Genomic DNA, 20516 nt, shown 5'->3' on the forward strand with positions numbered 1-20516 from the left:
CCCCACTTCAAACCAATCCATTGTTTATTCAGCTACATGTACCTGATGAATAATTAAGATAAAAATTGACTATAATAGTGGATAGTTTGTATTTGTATCTGAGGAAAAGAAATATTGTATATTTTGTTTTAGTTTTAGTTACTTTTAGAACACAATCAGAATATAAGATTTAATAATTTCACATGACTTGATTTTTTAATTGCTTATTAACTTTTTTTCTGTTGAAAACACTTATTTTCAAAGATTTGTGGCAAATCGATATGGGGATGGGGGGGGGGGGGGGGGGTTGGATGGGGCTCTATACAAGTTGACAAACATACGAAGAATCATTTGATTAAAACTATTCGAAATTCTAAGCATAATTATTTATTTGAAACTGCAACAAATTAATGTGCGTTGTGTATGATGGATCGATGTATCAAATTGTATTTAAATGTATGATGATTTGAATTTCCGCGGCCGGTTGTTTATTATCTTACTTTAAAATTATTCAAAATTATTCATATCATCGTGGACTTGTATTTTTTTCGTTTATTATATAAGGGTATACACACTATCTCCAGCTTTTTCCTCATATCTCAAATAATAAATATATTAACAGGTTTTTTTCTAGAATAATATCCTTCATTCTTTGTGTATTGAAAGCTGAAGAAAATAGCTGCCATACCGAAGTATTTTTACAGCTTTGAAAACTAAACGGCTGCATAGGCGCTCCCCAGCTAATTTTGTAAATGAAGAGTGATATCTATTTATGTATCTTTACCCTCTATACTATAAAATCAATAGTACAGAGGGTAGACATATATAAATAGATACCGTTCGTCATTTACAAAATAAGTGGGGGAGCGGTTACATTTTTGCAGCCGTTTAGATCTTATAAAGCGTTATTCCGAAAGCGTAAACAACGCTTAGAAATATTTATTTGTTATGATGTAAGATTTATTATATTTTCTAACGAGCGCTTTAAAATAATTTACCTGCAAGCTTTTAATCAAACTGACAACGGTGTTGTTCTAGTTCGAGTTTCAATTTAAAGTTCCTTCGAATTTAACATCCGCTGTTTTAACAAGTGCGCACATACATGTACATGTATAGTAATAACCTTAAAGCGGGAACAAGGGTGAGAAGTATTTTAGATAATATTCAGTTACGCTTTTTGTACACAAATATCAGGCTACATCGGTGTTTTTGTTTCAATTAGGCACTGTGGGGGAGGGGGATGGGCACCCAGCAGACATTTTTTAAAAAAAATAAACATATAAAAAACGAAACTGAAAGTAAAAGGAATACTACGCACCCCCCCCCCCCTCCCCCTCCCCACGGTGCTTATCAATACATCTACAACTTTCACGTTGAATGTGTGCAAGTGGGTGTCTAGAATTAATTGAAAACCCATTTTCGCTTATCCTCAAAATTCTTATCCGAGGTGATGGGGTGCTTTTGGTGGGATAACCACGGTGCATATATAAATTTAAAAGTAGTTTTTGAATGTCACTGTTTAGATTAACAAGGACTGGTATATCTCAAAAATTATAAGTATATTTTAAATAAATTTAATTTATAATAATTTATTAATAAAAACACGGATTTGAATTCTCAAACTTGGAATAATGGGCCATGTTTTTGTTGAAACAAAATCAAGCCCTCGAGTTCATGTACATTGCATAATGACAGTTTAATATAAAATAAAAATATACATGTATGAATGGGGTGGATTCCCTTATTTCAAGTTTCAAATGTTTTCTATTATGCGAGGTATTCTGAAAGAACAACATAAAGTTTTAAACAGATACCTTTATCGCTGTTCCACTTCACTGTATACTTCCTCCAAAACAATTTGGCCGACTTTTCTGTAAGCTTGCAGATCGCATTTTATCACTATTCTCATGAGAGATAATTCCCACAGCGGTGGGTCTGAATTATATGCTTCACGGCATTGATAAAATACAGATTAACTTTTCCTAAAATTTGCAACGACGTACACTGATTTTGGGATTCATTCACGGTCATTGTCTTCGCACTTCTGATGTAACGCTATGCAATGTATAAAACATCAGGATATGAAATGACCCTACAATCATCATCAGCAATATATATCAACTTTATTCAAAATTTAAAAACGATATATCAAGTACAGTAATAGCTAATTTGTGATTTGATTAATGTAACCGGCCTCCTATATACTCCCTGTAGAAAAATAATAGGAGCTAATTCGTTGAGAATATCATTTTTTTTCGGGAGGGGGGTCCTACATGTTTTGTGCTATACTAGTATGTAAATTAAGTACTGAAAGTGGTTGTGACAACCTCTATCAATATCTATTCTAAAGATAGAAATATTTTGTGATACAGTTTGTTTTTCGAGCTACATAATCTTTCTATGATACATGTACCAACAACCTATCATATAAACCATATTATAAACATATTTTGCAACTAAATCTGGTATCTGATACCAAACATGGCTGTTATTTTACATGTTTTGCAACCAAGTTGTGAAAACCCCAATTAACTATATACTTTTGGGTGTTTAACTGCATGCCATTGTGTACATGTGGATATTACATATTTGGAATGGATGCATTTGTATTCGTCAAAGGTGTTTCATCTTAAATTATATTCAAAAGAGACATACCTATAAAAAGAAGCATGCACAGGGTAAAAAGTTTTGAATGAAACTGAAATTTACTGTTACACACCATGACTGACCATGGGTTTTGACCTATTAGAACTTTGTGACTTGAAAGAAATTAAAATATCATGACAGTTTTTAAACTTGTAAGCGCATAATTAAGATGTGCCGTTTACCGCATGTCAGGTATAATCACGTTAACTCGAAATCTTAAAGGCAAATACAATGTATAACATTATAACATTCTAAATCTGTCTTTCTTCATTGGTCGCTAATCACGCATTTAAAGAATTATAAACGTGTATTTTTGCAAAGATTCCTACGATGCTTTGAATAAATTGTTGCCTTTACGAAAACCATTCTTAGGCCCTGTCACATTGTCCCGATTTACACTACAATTTCTTACAAATTACAATTACAAAATTTTAAAGTCGAAATTTTCGCCAGGCCAACTTGCGATAAATCTAAAACACTGTTTTTTTTTTCAAATCTTGAAAGAAAGATCTATATTTATAACAGGAGAAGTCGTGGCGATTTACGTTCTACGCACAGATATCTTGCTATATATGAGTAGGTAGATAAAAGACAATTTTATTTGCTAACGATCAGAAAAACACTGGAACTAACACAGAATATACAAGATATACACACATGAGTTTAATGCATGCCATGAGCAGGTGCCCGAGGCAATATTGAAAATATATTAGAGTTCTGAAATTGTCACGAATTGCTTCAACTGAAAACGTTCGTTATATAAATCAATAAGTAAAAATTTATTGTAGAAAGTAACAAACAATATAAAAAATTTTAACACAACATGTTGTTACATGTAGTGAGACAGGTACCCGAAGCAATGTTTGAAGTATTTTACAATTTTGAAATAAGATGTTTATTACGGGGCGCTCTTTCCCGTACATGACTAATTCTGGGCCAACCTTGAGCTTATTCTCTTGTTGTTGGAACCAGCCTCATGAAACAACTATCACCGTGCAAAATTCACTGTTTAATTATAACTTTATTTTGGACTTTACTTTAAAAATTCAACATCTGTTTCGTAATATTTTCTCACAATTTATTTCTTACTAAGTTACAAGTTTATTTTGTGATTGACACTTTTCGGACTCTATATGTGATTTCAAAGAGACAGAGTGCCACGTCTCAAGGACTGTTAATCTCTTAAAACAACAATGTGCAATTATCAGCTTTACATGTCTTGGACATCAAAGACTCATTGAGTTTATTTAATTATTTTATATCTGTGAACCTTTCACTCAGCTTACTTATGTCATCACCTGTCAATTTATACTTATTGTTCAGATTCTTATAAATAATTATGTACAATTGTCTATCGGCAGTCTGGAATACGGCGGCCAGCCTCGGCCACGTCCGACTCACCCAGAGTCTTGAGTCCGGAGGCCACTACTGGCCATATCCGACTTGTTTGTAAAATGTCTGTCTGTTAAAATGTTTTAATGTTGCCATCGCTGAATCTCGGCCAATAAATACGGAATCCTTCATCACTTGGTTTATTTCTCTGGAACTGTATACTGGTGGACCTTTGGGAATACGGCAAACCTACCCTTCGTTATTACCCTACGGCCCACAGCGCGCCTACACCTTATACCCTTTACGCCAACATTCCCTCACCCGGTTCGTACTGCACACGACCGATGCAGATCCAGAAGAATTCTCTAGCACCGTAAAATCTACGCGGTCACACCTCCAACAAGCCAACACGCTTTAGTTTTCAGACTTTTATATAGACTTTACATGAAATATACTTTTATGTGAGTTTGGTATGCATCAGCACTGAAGGTCTGGTTCCAACTGCCTTTAATTTACAATTCAGAATTATTATAATCAAATGAACAATGTAATAACACTTTGAAGGATTAACATAATATGTACAGAAGTAAGAAAATCAATTAAAGAACAGCTATTGAGTGATTCGTGACATTTTAGCAGCATGTACATAAAAGGATAATAAGATGAAAGAAGTTTCGATAAACATAAACAGAAGTCAATTAAAAGATTAGCTGTCCCTCACTGAGTGTGCCTCAGGTTGGATTAATGCTGCGCTGAATTTATAACGTCTTTAAAACAGTTGTCGAAATAGATGAACAGTTTTAGTAGCAATTAACACAAAGTCCGAAAAATTAATTTACAAAATAATTGAAAATACTCCAAAAGATTGAATTTCACAACGTGACATGTTGATAAAAAAAATTTCATGCATTTAATTACATGCAATAAAAACACAAATTTAACGAAGTAAATTCGCTACAATGTTTTGTTAGATTACGATTATCTAGCTTCAAAAAGTAGATTAGCGATTAGGTGACTTTGTATTGGATATTTTTTTATATTAGTATCTCTGTTTTGAAATTAAGATGTGGAATGTCAATAGGAGAGTTCTTTTAATTGACAGAGGTATACCAATTGAAAAAAACAAAACAAAATTATAGATCAATGGTTTTAAGATACCCTCCTTTGGTTTGACAAGTAACTAAAGAACAAGCCTTGTGTATATCACAATACAGGAAACCAAACTGAATATTACAGACGAAATAACTACCTACTGCAGCATTGTGTATGTGTCAATTTCAGTCTAAGAAAGACGTTTAAATTTTGTGCACTGCAATGTAAAAGACAATCTATTGAAAGGAAAATTCAAAAACACTGCTTAATACTAGCAACTAAAGTTTTCGACTTGTTCTTTCAATCCATTCATTAACAAAGACTACATGTACACATTTATATTATTCTTTCATTTACATGTACAGACTAAAACATGCACATCATAGGCACATAGCAGCATCAGCCGGAGGGGGGGGAGGGGCTGACCCCCCCCCCCCCCTTACACACAAGCACTATATTCTCGCTGAAAACATTTTTTCCAAAATTTACATATTTAAAAGGGGGTTTCTAATATGGAGTCCCCTACCCCCTTTTCCGAGCATGTTCGAGATTCTTACTCTCCAATGTACAAATACTTTATGCGTGTTGAGAACTACGAGCATGCAGTAATATGGCCAGTGTTGAAAATTATTATATATTTCTTATTTCGAAAAAAAGCTCTCTCTCTCTCTCTCTCTCTCTCTCTCTCTCTCTCTCTCTCTCTCATGTACAAATAGTTAATGATGCGCGTTTACAACTAGGAGTATGCGGTAATATTGGAAGTGTTTTAAATGTCTCTCTCTCTCTCTCTAAAACTGTCTGCCTCTCTCTCTCTCTCTCTCTCTCTCTCTCTGTCTCTCTGTCTCTCTCTCTCTCTCTCTCTCTCTCTCTCTTACATGTACAAATAGTTAATGATGCGTGCGCGTTTACAACTAGGAGTATGCGGTAATATTGCAAGTGTTTTAAATCTCTCTCTCTCTCTCTCTCTCTCTCTCTAATTGAATTTTTGTACGAAAAGTACACATTATTCAAACAGGGCAACGATTATATTAATACATGTAGTATAACAGTTGATTTAGTGGTAATTGCAAATTTGTACTTATAATTACTGACCCGGAAATAGCAAATTTAACGACACCAGATTAAAAATATGATCGGTATAATATTTATAAAATAATCGAAAAAAAGATATTAATATAAATTTAAAGACGTTTTAAGGGATGCAAATAATTTGCAGATTTGATTTGTGGATTAAGGTGTCCTGTGTTATCCATGAATAACAACTGGCCCTCCTCAAACCGTCATCATAATCATTTTTTCCCCAAAAAATGTTACTCAGGGGATTTTGACTTATAGTGCTCTAATAATTTAACTGCCGCGTGGTACTCTTTTGTTCTCATAACGAGCAGGCAGATCAGAATAATGTGTTTTATTGTTGTTTTGTTTTGACAGTCATGAAACAAGCATTATCATTATACCCCCGTGTGATATTTCTATATAATGCGTCATCTGGGTAACTTAGAAAGTCATCCGACAGGTGACCAGCAGAACGTCGTATATCCCGCGGAATAAATACTAGTAACATGTTTCACCGCTTTGAAAACCTCTGGACATTCCATTCCAAAGTTTAAAAAAGAACAATTCTCCTTGAGAAATCTCATTTCTTTCCATCGATGCCATTTGGGAAATACAATTTTTTCTTTCAATTAATGAAAAAAGATAATTAATAAAGAATACATTTCAGAACACAGGGAAGTAAAAATACTATGTGTGTGTATGATATTAGAAGATTTGCAATGACTACCAGTTGTACATTAAATTCAATAGAAAAAAAAACCGCAGCAAATCACTTGCCATCCGATTCTTTTTTTCCACCAACAAAAAACCTTGTATTTATCAATTACTCGGTCACACCATCGTAATCGAATCAAATCTCGCTTCATCTCTATGTATTACAGATACCCAATGAACACTCTTAGCAACTTGTAGGATACTCGGTGTAATATATGTAAACTCTAGTACTACGAAGTCTTGCGATGTCAATTAAATAGTAGTAGATACGACTCAATCTACGATGAACTCAGAATAAGTTCTACTTTTGAAGTCGTGCGTTATTGTAGCGCAAAACTGTATCAGCGTGATGTGTATCAACAGCGAATTAGAGAAAACACATGAATATCAGTAAGTCACAATATGATTGGACATTACTGCGACGAAGAGAGCTCATGCAGAAATCAGATTTAGAACGATGGAATACAATATTATATATATATGTAGTACACTGATTGAAATATCATAATCAGTTTGAATAACTGTAACAGAGATTTGTTATGAATCTTATTGCTCCAATTAATATAATGTCATTAGAGGCAATCCTCGTTTGTAAACTTTGCACAAGCAACATAATTTTGTACGAGTATTTCTACCAATTTTAATAGCCAACGTTACAGGTGCAATTTACGATACATGTACATGTTTATTTGCTTAGCGTCAACTGAGATATGATTTCATAGCAGCTGCAATTAAATGTCGGTCCGTCTGGTTATCGGCCTGTCTGTCTCTCTCCATTTTGTCCATCATCTGTTCCACTACAGATGCCCCCCCCCTAAATAATGTAATATAATAAACCAGCATTCTGAGAGCATTGCAGAGGCAATACACGTCCCGTACCGGTTTGTTATTATTCTATGAAAGCTTCGAACTTCGAAGCATACATCTTTTTCAAAACTATTATAAACGAGATGTTATGCTTTAATCAGAGATAAAAGAACAAGGGACATTCAAAGTGAACTACATAGTTGATATGGAAATTAAATAAAAAATGGGTAAAATAATACAGTATACTCTTTATTCATCTCATGTAATTTCGCCAAGTCCTTTAAGAATTTGCTGGTAGATATTTGTGAAAACAATGCACTGTTATGCAGAATATCATTTGTTACCGTCTTCTGTACCCCGAATCAACAGAACAACCCGATAACGAACCCGATCGTAATAATACAAAAAACCCTGTCGATTAAATTTATAACAAAATGCTTGACACTATTTAACAGAAGTCATTTGTTTGTTAGAAACAATAAAAGGAATTGTACAAGTAATGCATGCACGATATTATTACTGACTTCATACTTTCCTCGTTTATTCAATACACACCTAACCTGATAACGAACCCGAACATTAAAAAATTGGAATATAAAAAATTAATTTTCTCGAAAATATGTCAACCAGACGCTACAAAAGTGTAAACTGTAGTTTGACATTTGAAGGTGTTCAGCAAATTTCATATTATTCCTCAAACGCATAAAGAAAAAAATGTGGAAAACTGAAGTGGGATAGACGAACGGACCGACAGACAGACAGACAGACGGACTGACGGACGCTAGACGAAAGCTATAGTCCCCTCCGGTGAAACCGGTAGGAGACTAATAATATATTACATCTCCGCCGTAAATTATTTGCAATGCAGATAATGGTTTTTCATCCTGGCTCTTCTTATAAATGACAATTGAAGACTTCAAAGTCTGATGGGCACATCAAATAACATTGACTTCACACAAATCTGTTTTCAAATGTTTTTAAAACTTAATGCATCAACGTTTATTCACATATATACCAAAAACTAAAAAAATTATATTCCACGAATGTGTAAAAGAGCAATCGTTACACAGTACGAATACTCGAGCTATGTTAACGAATCAAATCTAGATAGGTGACACACTGTCAGTATTAAAGCTAATGCGAGACTGGCTGTTATTTTTGATGGTGCAATAACATTTATGTGCAGATTATCCTTTTAACATGTTTATGAATAAACGCTTGCAATATGACAAAATGTAGTTACTATGCATAAATCAAGATATGTCAGGGGAACAATATGAGAAACATATACCCTGATAGAAAGTGTTGTTGATTTTGTGTAATTTTGGCCTGCATGTGCAGTGTGTACAGAGTATTACGACAATGAATATACATGTATCAGCCTGAAACAAAATATGTCATAAGATCTCATGATAGCGTTTTCATAAAACTAATAAATCTAAGATAAACATATGGTTGTAAGAAATTTGAAATTTGAGAATAAGAGAATACTGAACGTTCCGGTGCCATATCATACATTGGAAATAAACTCGGTAATTAGTCCGAAAGAAACATAAACTTTGTGAGTAGAACTATGAATATGAATATGATTTTGGACATCACCAAAAAGTTTTTCTAGAGATATATGCATCCCATATTCTACTGGAATGTGACAGCAATTTTTTTTTCCTCGGTATGAATGAAATTCTAGCAATACTGTCAATTTTCTTGAATATCCCGAGACTATATTAACTATTGAGGTAAAAGAGTTGTACTATGAATGATATACTTTAAAACATTATTTACTTTTGAAATGCAAGTGTGCCAGAAAATTTTAAAGTTCCCAAGGAAAATCTCCAACATGATACAGATCTGTAAACTTCTCTCTCTCTCTCTCTCTCTCTCTCTCTCTCTCTCTCTCTCACACACACACACACAAAATTGAGAGAGGTATATTAAAAATCAGTTATCCCTGTGTATATGCGTCTAAATATTTACATAACACTTCATGCCTGTGACAGTATCCGTGTTTTGACCACGTCTTATCGAATATGTTGAGCCACCTTTTTTTTTTGGGGGGGGGGGGGGGATTGGGGGGTTTAATGTTTCTGAGAATTGAAAGCTATGTGACATAATACCGTTAACAGGGTTTACATGTAAACCATAGTAAAAAGGTAAACCTTTTTCAAAATTTATCCGAATAGGATCGCATCGGTTCTAGGGGCGGATGATGTAGCGCACACATTCAACAAGTCACATTAAGTTCAGTGGGACGACGATTGCTTGTTCCATCTTTTAAGCAGATACACTTTTACTACTTTTTGTCATATCTAACTATTGAGACCTTTATTTAACAAACAATCGATAGAATATCAAAATTTTAAACTACTTCGAATCGAAATAGTTTTTAAACGAGACAAAAAATAGCAAAACATTCCATTATTATAATATAGCTTCTCGCATTTAGTCTGAGTTATTTCTTGTTTCTTATGTGACCTTTTCTATTAAGCATAGACGCACGTTCTATGTTGTTACTGCTGGAGACTGTTTTTATTTAGGCTAGAACAGACAAGTTACGATTAAATCATATCTGTAAATCGATATTATCTACCGGTTACAACTGATTTAAATAATAACTAATAATTATAATTGTCAACGTTGCAGTCTACTTTTTTCTATTTTGCAATAATATCAAAATGAACTTCATATTTTAGAAGTTTATTAAAACATGCAGCTATCACTGTGATTGCTATGTCAAATTTTAAAATACACCTAGGACATATCAAACGATATCTATAAACAACTGTGTTGGATGAATGAAAAAACCCGTATATATGCAACCGTCTTCCTATTTCACATATTTCTGTTTAATTCATTTACTACTCAAGTACAAGTTTAGGGAATGCTATTGACAATTGTGTCAGACATTATTAAACATGTTTTTTCGTACATGTATTATAAACATTTATTAAATTAATAATCGAGATTGTATAATAACTGCTATGTTTCACGTATCCATCATGTTCTGGCTTATTGAGATAGAGATATATGTTTATAACAAATTAGTCATATCATCAGACTATAAGCGTGTTTGAACTTCGATTCTCTGTGCAAAGTCCGATACTTCAGGTGTTACTTGCTGATCGAGCGCGGCTTTCATCTGTGGAATTCTTCTTTTCAAATTGAACACGATTAATTAATATTTGAGATATAAACTTGTATAACAATTTAATACGGAGTCTCACTTCGCTGACGCCCTTGAGAGTGTTCAGATGTGAAACGTGTGAAAGGTGTGAGTGATACCTTGCATTATTTACGGTGGGAGAGTTATTTTCATGTTTGGAATAACTATTTAATTATTATTTTATTCCATACACAGTAATTTAAATATCCTTTATGTGAGAATGATAAAATTGTTTTATATATACAGACTGTTTCGAGAAATGTAAAGCAATTTTGAGATAACTTTGTCTGTAGTATTTCCCGATTTAAATTCAAATCTACACTTCCTGAGGATGCTTCCACACAAGTTTAAGCTTTTCTGACCATATGGCTTTTGAGAAGAAGATTTTAAAGATTATATGGTGGTTTTTTTAATTATATACAGTCATACCTGTTGCAAGTGAGTGCGCTAGTCTACTAATTGACTGTGTGTGGCACCGCAGCCGTATATTGGAGGTTCGTTGATATGTCATATTTTGAATTAAATGCAAATTGTGTATTATGAATTTTTTAGTGTTTCTGTGTATGTCTATTTGTAATATGAGTTATTTTGTTTACATAGTAGCTCATTGCCAATAAATTTGATATTTGATAGAAATAAAGAACTTGAACAGAAAAAAGCGATTTTATTCTATTACATGCTTATAACTCAACGACTGATACTCATATTTTAGTTTAGCATAATATATGTAAATGCCTAAGGTTACTAGCATTTTTATTATAAAATTTGCTTTTGAATATTTTCAGCTAAAATCGTGAACATTTCCATTTTAATTGTTGAGTTTCAGTAAGATTTCCTTTTATTTTTAAGTACAATCGACACACGTACATGTAGATTTATTTTCTTTTAATGTATTACATGTGATATCTCCTGATTGAGACGAAGTAGAGTTTTGTCCCAGTTAGTTACGATAAAACAAATTTAAATCTTAAGCTTTGTATATATATACCTTGTTAATTTTATTCAATTAATATATAAAGTACATACAGGAATACTGTTTTACCTTCATCACAGTTTAGTCCGCCATACAGAGAATCACAGGAACACGAGTATGTTGCTGTGTTATTTTGACACGTGCCGTGTACACATGGGGAGCTGATACACCCACTGATTTCTGTATAAATAACATTATTTTAAGTACATGAATCTTGTTCAGCACCAAACATGAACCCAATGGTACTGGTAATTCAATCCCCCTTTTAATGTCTATAGAAATTTTCAGATATAAATTTGTAAAGCAAAATGTATAAATGATGATCAAAATGAACACTAATGAAGAAAATTCATTTTTTCTGGGGCATCGCATATGCAAACACAAAATTATAATTAACAGAATGTGTACACACCTGTATCACAGTTGACACCTGTAAAGCCAGGGTGACACTCACAGGTGTAATTGTTGACATGGTCAGTGCAATTCCCATTGACGCATGGAAAATTTTGACAATTGATGATTTCTGAAATAAATTGAAAATGAAAATGACAGAAAGGTTTTCATAGTTTGTTAGTGTAAGATGATGCACCCTTCAGTCTGAATATCTGTGGTATATGGCAAATAATTGAACACAAACCTTTAAAAACTTTACCATTATAAAGTATGGTATGTCTCAATGCTGTTTATCCATGAATTTATTTTCAAGATATTAAAAGTAATTGAAATATGTTTCATTTGCCAAAGTAATTGAGAGTAATTAATTACATTTGAAAAATCAATGTAACTGTAATCCTATTATACCTCGACGTATTTTGTATTCAAATATGTTGTTTGATATAATAAACAATTTATTGCATGAAAGTTTAGGAAATTTTAAATTAATTTTTCAAGAAAATTCATTTTTTCGGGGGCATCGCATATGCAAACACAAAATAATAATTAATAGAATAAACACACCTTTATCACAGTTGACACCTGTAAAGCCAGGGTGACACTCACAGGTGTAATTGTTGACATGGTCAGTACAATTCCCATTGACGCATGGGAAATTTTGACAATTGATGATTTCTGAAATAAATTGAAAATGAAAATGACGTATAGAGAGGTTTTTACAGTTCGATAGTGCAAAATCTATAAATGATAATCAAAATGAACAAGAATGAAGAAAATTCATTTTTTCGGATGCATCGCATATGCAAACACAAAATTAGAAGTAACAGGATGTGTGCACACCTGTATCACAGTTGACACCTGTAAAGCCAGGGTGACACTCACAGGTGTAATTGTTGACATGGTCAGTACAGTTCCCATTGACGCATGGGAAATTTTGACAATTGATGATTTCTGAAATAAATTGAAAGTAAAAATACTTGGAAAGGTTTTACAGTTCTTTAGTGCAAAAATTTATAATGATAATCAAAATGAACACGAATGAAGAAAATTCATTTTTTCGGGAGCATCGCATATGCAAACACAAAATTATAATTAACAGAATGTGTACACACCTGTATCACAGTTGACACCTGTAAAGCCAGGGTGACACTCACATGTGTAATTGTTGACATAGTCAGTACAATTCCCATGGACGCATGGGAATGAGCGACACGTATTGTTGTCTGCAAAACGAAATAAAAATTGAGATCACTTCTTTATATTATCTAAGATATATTGATTAATATATTTGTGAGTTTTCATATTCTTGTCGTAACTTATGTCGAGAAAGCATTGTAAACAAATTCAAAACACTACAACTCTAAGAATTCATTTTTATTTTGGTATGAATTGTTGAGAATAGAACAAGAGAACATCGGAACAGATGTTGACTTTATGAAATATTCGCTAAAAGGTATGTAATTATAGTTTGAATTTTCAGTCAGGCTTTCCTCTGTTGTTGTGTACGACATGAAAAAACTGGCTAGAACAACACTACAATGTAAATTTCAACTTCACATTTAACACGTATCAATAGTTTACTCAATGCTTAACTCGAAAAGTGCTGTTGGAATACTGTGCCATATGTTGCTTTAATGCAATTGCCGTGATATAACGATGTTTTTTTTAGAACCAGATAAATAACAATAAAATCAATGAGAGTATAGAATTTCAGCAGTAATTTTTATCAAACTCATATATTGTGCTTTTATTAAATATGTTTAATGTTTACTGAAAACAGCTGGATAGTGTTATTCTATCTCATTTATATCATATCTTTATTTAGGAACATACATACAGCTATTTATAGTTGTCACGTGAGGTGGTAGTAATGTACTGTCCGCTTCCGTTGCATTGACATCTATTAAAACTGAAAATAAAAGTTTTAGGTCTGTTTCAAAACAGTAATTTATTTATAGGATTATGTATTTTAAAGTCAGAATAAAATGCTTAATTGTCGACATGCTTTCTCAACCTACCGCGAATCTTCCATATATTTATAATAATATTATGCTATTAAAATCAGTTGACAATATATGATAACCATATGATATAAAATAAAAAATAATAATATTCAATTTTGATATTTTATGAGCAAATAATGAATTTTATTTTCTTATATCATATAAAAATTATAGCATATTAAAATGATTCTGACATAAATAATGAATGAAACCCTAGTTTGGCCTAAATGAGCTGGATAATCTTTTAATTTTCCTTTGTTTGTAGTATCTAATTTGCTTTTTATTGATTTTCACTCGCCATGATAACATTTATATCTGTACTAATACTTTTCTTTGTTTTAAATAGAATGATAGTGTCAGGAATTAAAACTTCACCGACAAAAAGAATATTTACCCATTAAATAACCGAGTGCTGTAAGTAAATTAGATGTTTGATTAATAAAATGCATGGATTTCATACCTGTATCGCATTTGACACCTGTGAAACCAACTTGACACCCACGATTGTACTTGTTGACACTATCTGTACAGTTCCAATGGACACATTTATTGATGTCTGTGAAAAAAAGAATTTATTCTCTTTTTTCATCATAGTCATCAAAACGGGACTTATTTTATATTTGTAAGTTATGTTGAAACTTATTTGGCTGGGGTCTTTAAAAGTATGAGGATAAAAAATGTCCTCTATTGGTTTAACCTCAGAAGGATCAATAAAGTATACATAAAGAAGCATACTTGAAAAGTAAACACACCTGTATCACAGTTGACACCTGTAAAGCCAGGTTGACACTCACAGGTGAAATTGTTGACATCGTCAATACAATTCCCATGGACGCATGGGGAAGACCGACACTTGTTGAGATCTGCAAAACAAAATATAAAAATTGAAATATCTTCTTCTTCACACTATCAAAGAAACATTGATTTACATATTTGTGAGTTGTCTTGTTACTCCAGGTTAGGAAATTTTGCAAAGACAATATGTATTCTCTATTTGTTTTACCATGGACGGATCAATAACATGTATTTAAACAAAAACCTATATAACAGATAATCGTAAATTACATGTACTAGAATTAAACACACCTGTATCACAGTTGACACCTGTAAAGCCAGGTTGACAATCACAGGTGTACATGTTGACATCGTCAGTACAATTTCCATGGACGCAAGGAGAACTTTGACACTCATTTATGTCTGTAATAAATTGAAAATAAAAATTACATAGAATATTTTTCCTTACACTTGACTACAACATATTAGAAATTAAAGCCTTCAAATTTCGTAGACGACCTAAAAGTCCTTGTTATATTGATTTCTTTTTATTAAAACTTGAATTTCCCATTTTGATAGAAAACTTTAATGTTGATGAAATCTATTCAAGTTTATTTTACTGAGTAAAAAAAGCCTAATGCGCTTTCGTAACTGTTAAATGTTCGTTTTCCCTAAATCATTTTGTTTTACCAGTTTTGTGCACGCTTTCCTTTACAATGGCTAAACTGATTCGCATGAAAACAGAACAGTTTCAAACGTTTTATAATGCGTCAATTCCGAGTCCTAGAAATTGACGATTCTCTAATTGTATCATCGGTCGAACGTCATAAATAGAGATAACTTAATTACAAGAATTAATATTATAAAATTGAATTATGCATGATTGGCTTTTAAAATAACTATCACAAAGTTCCTCAAAAATCAGTAGTGATCAATTTAAATTTGCTTCCCCTAGAGATATTACAAAAAAGCGGAGGTTTGCATTCGATATGAGAGGATAATAGGATTTTAAATTTGTTTCGCTATATTAAAATAAGGTTAAATCCGTGTTACATATAACAGACGAGAAAATATTTCATTTGATTGTTGTCAAACATAATTAAACCTTGATCGTAAATTACATAAGGGCCTTGATCGTTTGTAAATGTATCTCGTAAGGGATACATATTTTAAAATAAATTTATTAACATTTGATTTAGGTATAATGAATTAAAATAAATTCTTTAGCTACTTAATTGTATAATATGTTTATATATATTTGATTCTCCCTCTTTTTCCTTACATCTACATGAGTGACGTAGACACTTCTAGTTTTAAATCCAGTAGTATGAATGTGAGTCAATTTGAGACACGTCGTCAAGATTGGGAAAATTCTCCCCACTTTGTACTGTTTGCCTTTTTCGACCAACTTAAAAGTATATATGTTTGTATTTGTTGGATCTATATATGCCGTATTTAATTAACGTTTTTAGAGAAGGAAATATTGGTGGCTTTTTTCCACCAAGATACATAAGTAAGAAATTTCCTGCAAATAATATAATTCAAATCAAACCCTTTTTACATTCCGGATTGAAATGTAAACGCCCCAGTTTAAAATATTCATTATCATCTGATCATGTAATGAGGCAGAAAAGATTTTTATGTATGACTGCAACATTTGAAACTTACTGTTTTCACAATAATTCCCATTAAATCCCGGTGGACAAAAACACTTGGTATAATATGTATTCTGCATTAGATTGGTGTATTTTAAACATCTTCCTCCATTTTTACATTTGTGGCATCCACCTGTAAAGACACAAACGAGACTTAAACGATCAAACTTATGAGTATTGTGAAGATGCTTCAAACAGTATGTGTATACTACATGTATTTGTCATAAGATGATATAAAGTATTCATATATTTCTCGTTTAAATATATTGGAAAAACCTTTGCACAAACTATCGATGTGCAAATATGTACCAATTATGTTGTTTCAAATAACTTTAGAATAAAAAAAAATAATTTTCTTCGATTTTTAGTCGGAACATACATATTTGTACTCAGAAATGGTTCCTTGCAACTGACTCAAAGGTAGACTCAAATGATAAATAATTATTTCAATGGATTGTTGCTATCACAGTAAATAATCGCTACATTACAAACTAATAATCAAATTAGACATAAACTTGATGCTATTTTACAAAGTATACATTCTGAAATTATAGCTTTATTTGACCATCATTCTCGATATAACAAATAATAGAGTTTTCATATGCATTTGGTAAAAATCGTTCGTAAATTGCCGCTCTTTTACTTATTAAAGATCGGGATTTTCTGTGTCGAGTTAGACAATTCGTTGCTGGATCAAATCCAAATTGACAATGACAGCTGTATCCTTTAGCATTAGAGTCCATGGAACAAGAACCACCATTATGGCAAGGTTGTCCGTAGCACGCATTCGCTAAAACAAAATGATCAAACATTAAAACATCCTTAATCAAAGACCTAAAAACATACTGATGTTCATTCATTCCTAGTAATAAGCTAGACTTTAGTCAATGCAATGGTGCTGTTAATTTGAATGTCAAGGTTCGGATACATTTTTTTTATAATGAACAGAGAGAGAGAGAGAGAGAGAGAGAGAGAGAGAGAGAGAGAGAGAGAGAGAGAGAGAGAGAGGAGAGAGAGAGAGAGAGAAATATAGAATATCACACTTTTGTTTTGATCTCGGCCCTGGTATCAGCCCGAGCGGTTGGTATCGGCCCAAGCCCGAAGGATGCGGGCCGATACCATCCGAGGGCTGATACCAGGGACGAGATCAAAACAAAAGTGTGATGTTGTTTATATCATATATCTAAAATCCAAGACGTTAATTCAAATTTAAATTCCAAATAAGGAATATAACTTATCATGAAGAAGCTGTAGATTTTTTTCAGATTTACAAAACTTGTTCGTTTTTATTTTTTTTTTATGTGTTAAAACTGTAAGAGTTGTCGGACTTTGTTGACAAACCATCGTCATTTGAAATACAGTAGAAGGGAGTCTGTCGTCTGAAATGAAGCACTATCATCTAGAATTCAAAATTATCGCGAGAGAAACTTCCCTCCTACGCAGCTTCGTTATGAGTCAAATTCTTTCACTGGGATTTCGTAAGTTTCCCGTCAGATTCCATTCATAAAGATCCATACTGTTATAGGAATGAGAACGTTCATAAGCGCGTCCATTACTTTAACCCCCTAATTTTTACAGTCTTATCTCTGGTTTTCTAAGATTAAGTCTCGTTCCATCCTTCTCTATATCCTCCATAATTTAAACGTTGATTGCTATCAAATAAAGCGTGCTATTGTTCTAAATACACAACCGTTGTGTAGGTTACCTCCCCGTACTTAGATACACATCACTCTTTGGCGCTATTTTTGAATTATTATTTTTCAATTTTCGGTAATAAATAAAAATATTCAGACGTGTAAGGTGATAATTTGTGTTATGTATTCGTTATTCTATCGTTATTTCACAAACTAGTCTTAATTTAAAGCAGAGATATATTGGAATTATAGATTTCAAATTTGAGGGCAATAAACCCCCTTGACGACGGGCTGAGACAGAGAAATATCAGCCCCGAGGGCGATACAGCCCTAGCGTCCGGTTGCTGTCTCACCTAGTCCAAAACACGTGTATCAGGGCTGATACACTACTAGGTATATGAGAGAGAGAGAGAGAGAGAGAGAGAGAGAGAGAGAGAGAGAGAGAGAGAGAGATCAAAGGACCTTTCATTGATAAGATACATATGTTGTATGTAGCCGGATTTTAGTTCGTTTTAGGATCTTTAGTATTAGTAAAGTAGAATTAACTCTTTAGCCCGGATTCCCTGCAAATAGGTGAGTCAGTTTGATAACTAAACCACACCTACTCAGAATACTTAGCATTGCTTTTTAATCTATCAAAAGTTCTGAAATATTCCAAAAAATTCACGAATATTCATTATTCATTATCGATTTGTTAAATTGTCTGGTAACCAGTTTTCAATACAAAAAGTTAACAATTGAAAGTTAATTGATTTGAACTTTTCTATAATTTTTCGTTTGTATCGGTAAATAAAACAGTTAAATATACTTTTTATGAAACCAGTAACTTCAAGTTCCCAGAGAGCGAGCATATTTCTCGAGGCGAGACTCTTTCCTTAAGGGTACCGAAATCTTGCTGACTCATTCAATGGTAAACTTAAATTGTATAAAATGCATGTACATCTAATAGTAAATTAACCCTGGCACACCTGTCGTGGACTAGGTGCGACAGAATATCGGAAATCGAGAGCTGTATCGCCCTCAGAGTTGGGATTTCTCTCTCCCGGTCCGTCGTCAAGAGACAGTCACGCCCTCATGATACGTGTTTTTCATTCTTTTATGAAGTTATTAAAAAATGAAATCATAATACACAAATCAGTATCTCATGTCAAACTGAAACAACTTAAGGAATTACAAAACACCCGTAAAATCAATTCTTTAAAATATTTTCTCAAATACACAAAAATATGGCTTCATAATTTTTAAAAGTGAATGTCATTCAATAATTTTCAAATTACACGCCGACTCATAAAGAATGTTTTACATTTAGATTATGACAGCGGAATACTAGTTATACGTAAGGTTTCATGCATTAAAAGCAATCACCTATCAGTTTACAAGTCGTTAAAGTCGTTAAAGGGGCATGGTCACGATTTTGGTCAAAAATTATTTTTCCGATAGAAATGTTTACAATACTCCAGTAAAGAATTTCAAATAGGCAACCAAAATGTAAGTGTCATTCGTTGGGTTATGAGCGAGTTATAGGACTTACAACTCTTTGCTATGTAAACAAATCTTTTGTTTACATTTTGTCTCTTGAAGTTTAGACCTAAAATGAAGAGTTCTATCCATGCTTAAAATGAATAAGAAGATAGACAAATCGGCTTTAAAAGATTTTTTACTGGTATATTGAGCCTATGTAAACAGAAATAGGGCACGAGCCTTCATAACATGACAAAGAATTGTGAGACTTCATCCTGAAATTATGTAACGATTTTATGTTATGTAATGTTAAATCATGCGTACAGCACATGACGGCTGCGTTTGTATTGTCGCCTAGCAACTAGCTGAGATTGTCACGTGACCCACAGAGGGTATATAAACGAGCGCGTCGCAGCTGCAGCGTTCTTTTCCCTAGCAGTCTTGAAAGAGAAAGACCGAGAGAAATTGCGAGACTAAGGTACGGTTTTGGTAGGTGGGTTGCCTTGAGAGAGAGGCTTTCCACATTTTCATAGTTAATAGGACCAATCGTGTTTGACCACTAGTTGGATATTATAGAGGCTGTCCTCTCGAAGGTTAGCCTAGCTTAGTCGTCGCTGATACTCTAGTAGTAATAGGGAAGGGGTACGCCTTTAGTTAGAGGTTGTACACTGTCCGTCCTGCATAAGGCATTAAAACAGTGACTGTCTCTACTAAGGGTTTACCTCTGCAGTAGGTTATCCAGCTAGGTCGTGCCGCGGGTATTCACTACCGCCTGAATAAGGCATATAATAGTGTTTACCTCGTGGTATTAATAAAGTTTCAATCCCGGCCGAC

At 33.1% G+C, this 20516-nt stretch overlaps 1 protein-coding gene across 1 annotated transcript in view; it reads right to left on the minus strand.

Annotated features, from left to right (window-relative positions):
- Positions 1 to 20516, minus strand: part of LOC105328853 (fibropellin-1) — a 35399-nt gene that overhangs the window by 7702 nt on the left and 7181 nt on the right. Inside the window, exons 4-14 of the mRNA XM_066081035.1 lie at positions 17231 to 17377; positions 16601 to 16720; positions 15245 to 15355; positions 14911 to 15021; positions 14619 to 14714; positions 13993 to 14064; positions 13268 to 13378; positions 12996 to 13106; positions 12720 to 12830; positions 12175 to 12285; positions 11832 to 11942 (exon numbers count right to left, since the gene is read on the minus strand). Of these exons, the coding sequence (XP_065937107.1) occupies positions 11832 to 11942; positions 12175 to 12285; positions 12720 to 12830; positions 12996 to 13106; positions 13268 to 13378; positions 13993 to 14064; positions 14619 to 14714; positions 14911 to 15021; positions 15245 to 15355; positions 16601 to 16720; positions 17231 to 17377 (1212 nt within the window). The remainder of the gene's footprint in view (positions 1 to 11831; positions 11943 to 12174; positions 12286 to 12719; positions 12831 to 12995; positions 13107 to 13267; positions 13379 to 13992; positions 14065 to 14618; positions 14715 to 14910; positions 15022 to 15244; positions 15356 to 16600; positions 16721 to 17230; positions 17378 to 20516) is intronic.

The sequence above is a fragment of the Magallana gigas genome, chromosome 4 (assembly GCF_963853765.1).
Source record: "Magallana gigas chromosome 4, xbMagGiga1.1, whole genome shotgun sequence".
Taxonomy (NCBI): domain Eukaryota; kingdom Metazoa; phylum Mollusca; class Bivalvia; order Ostreida; family Ostreidae; genus Magallana; species Magallana gigas.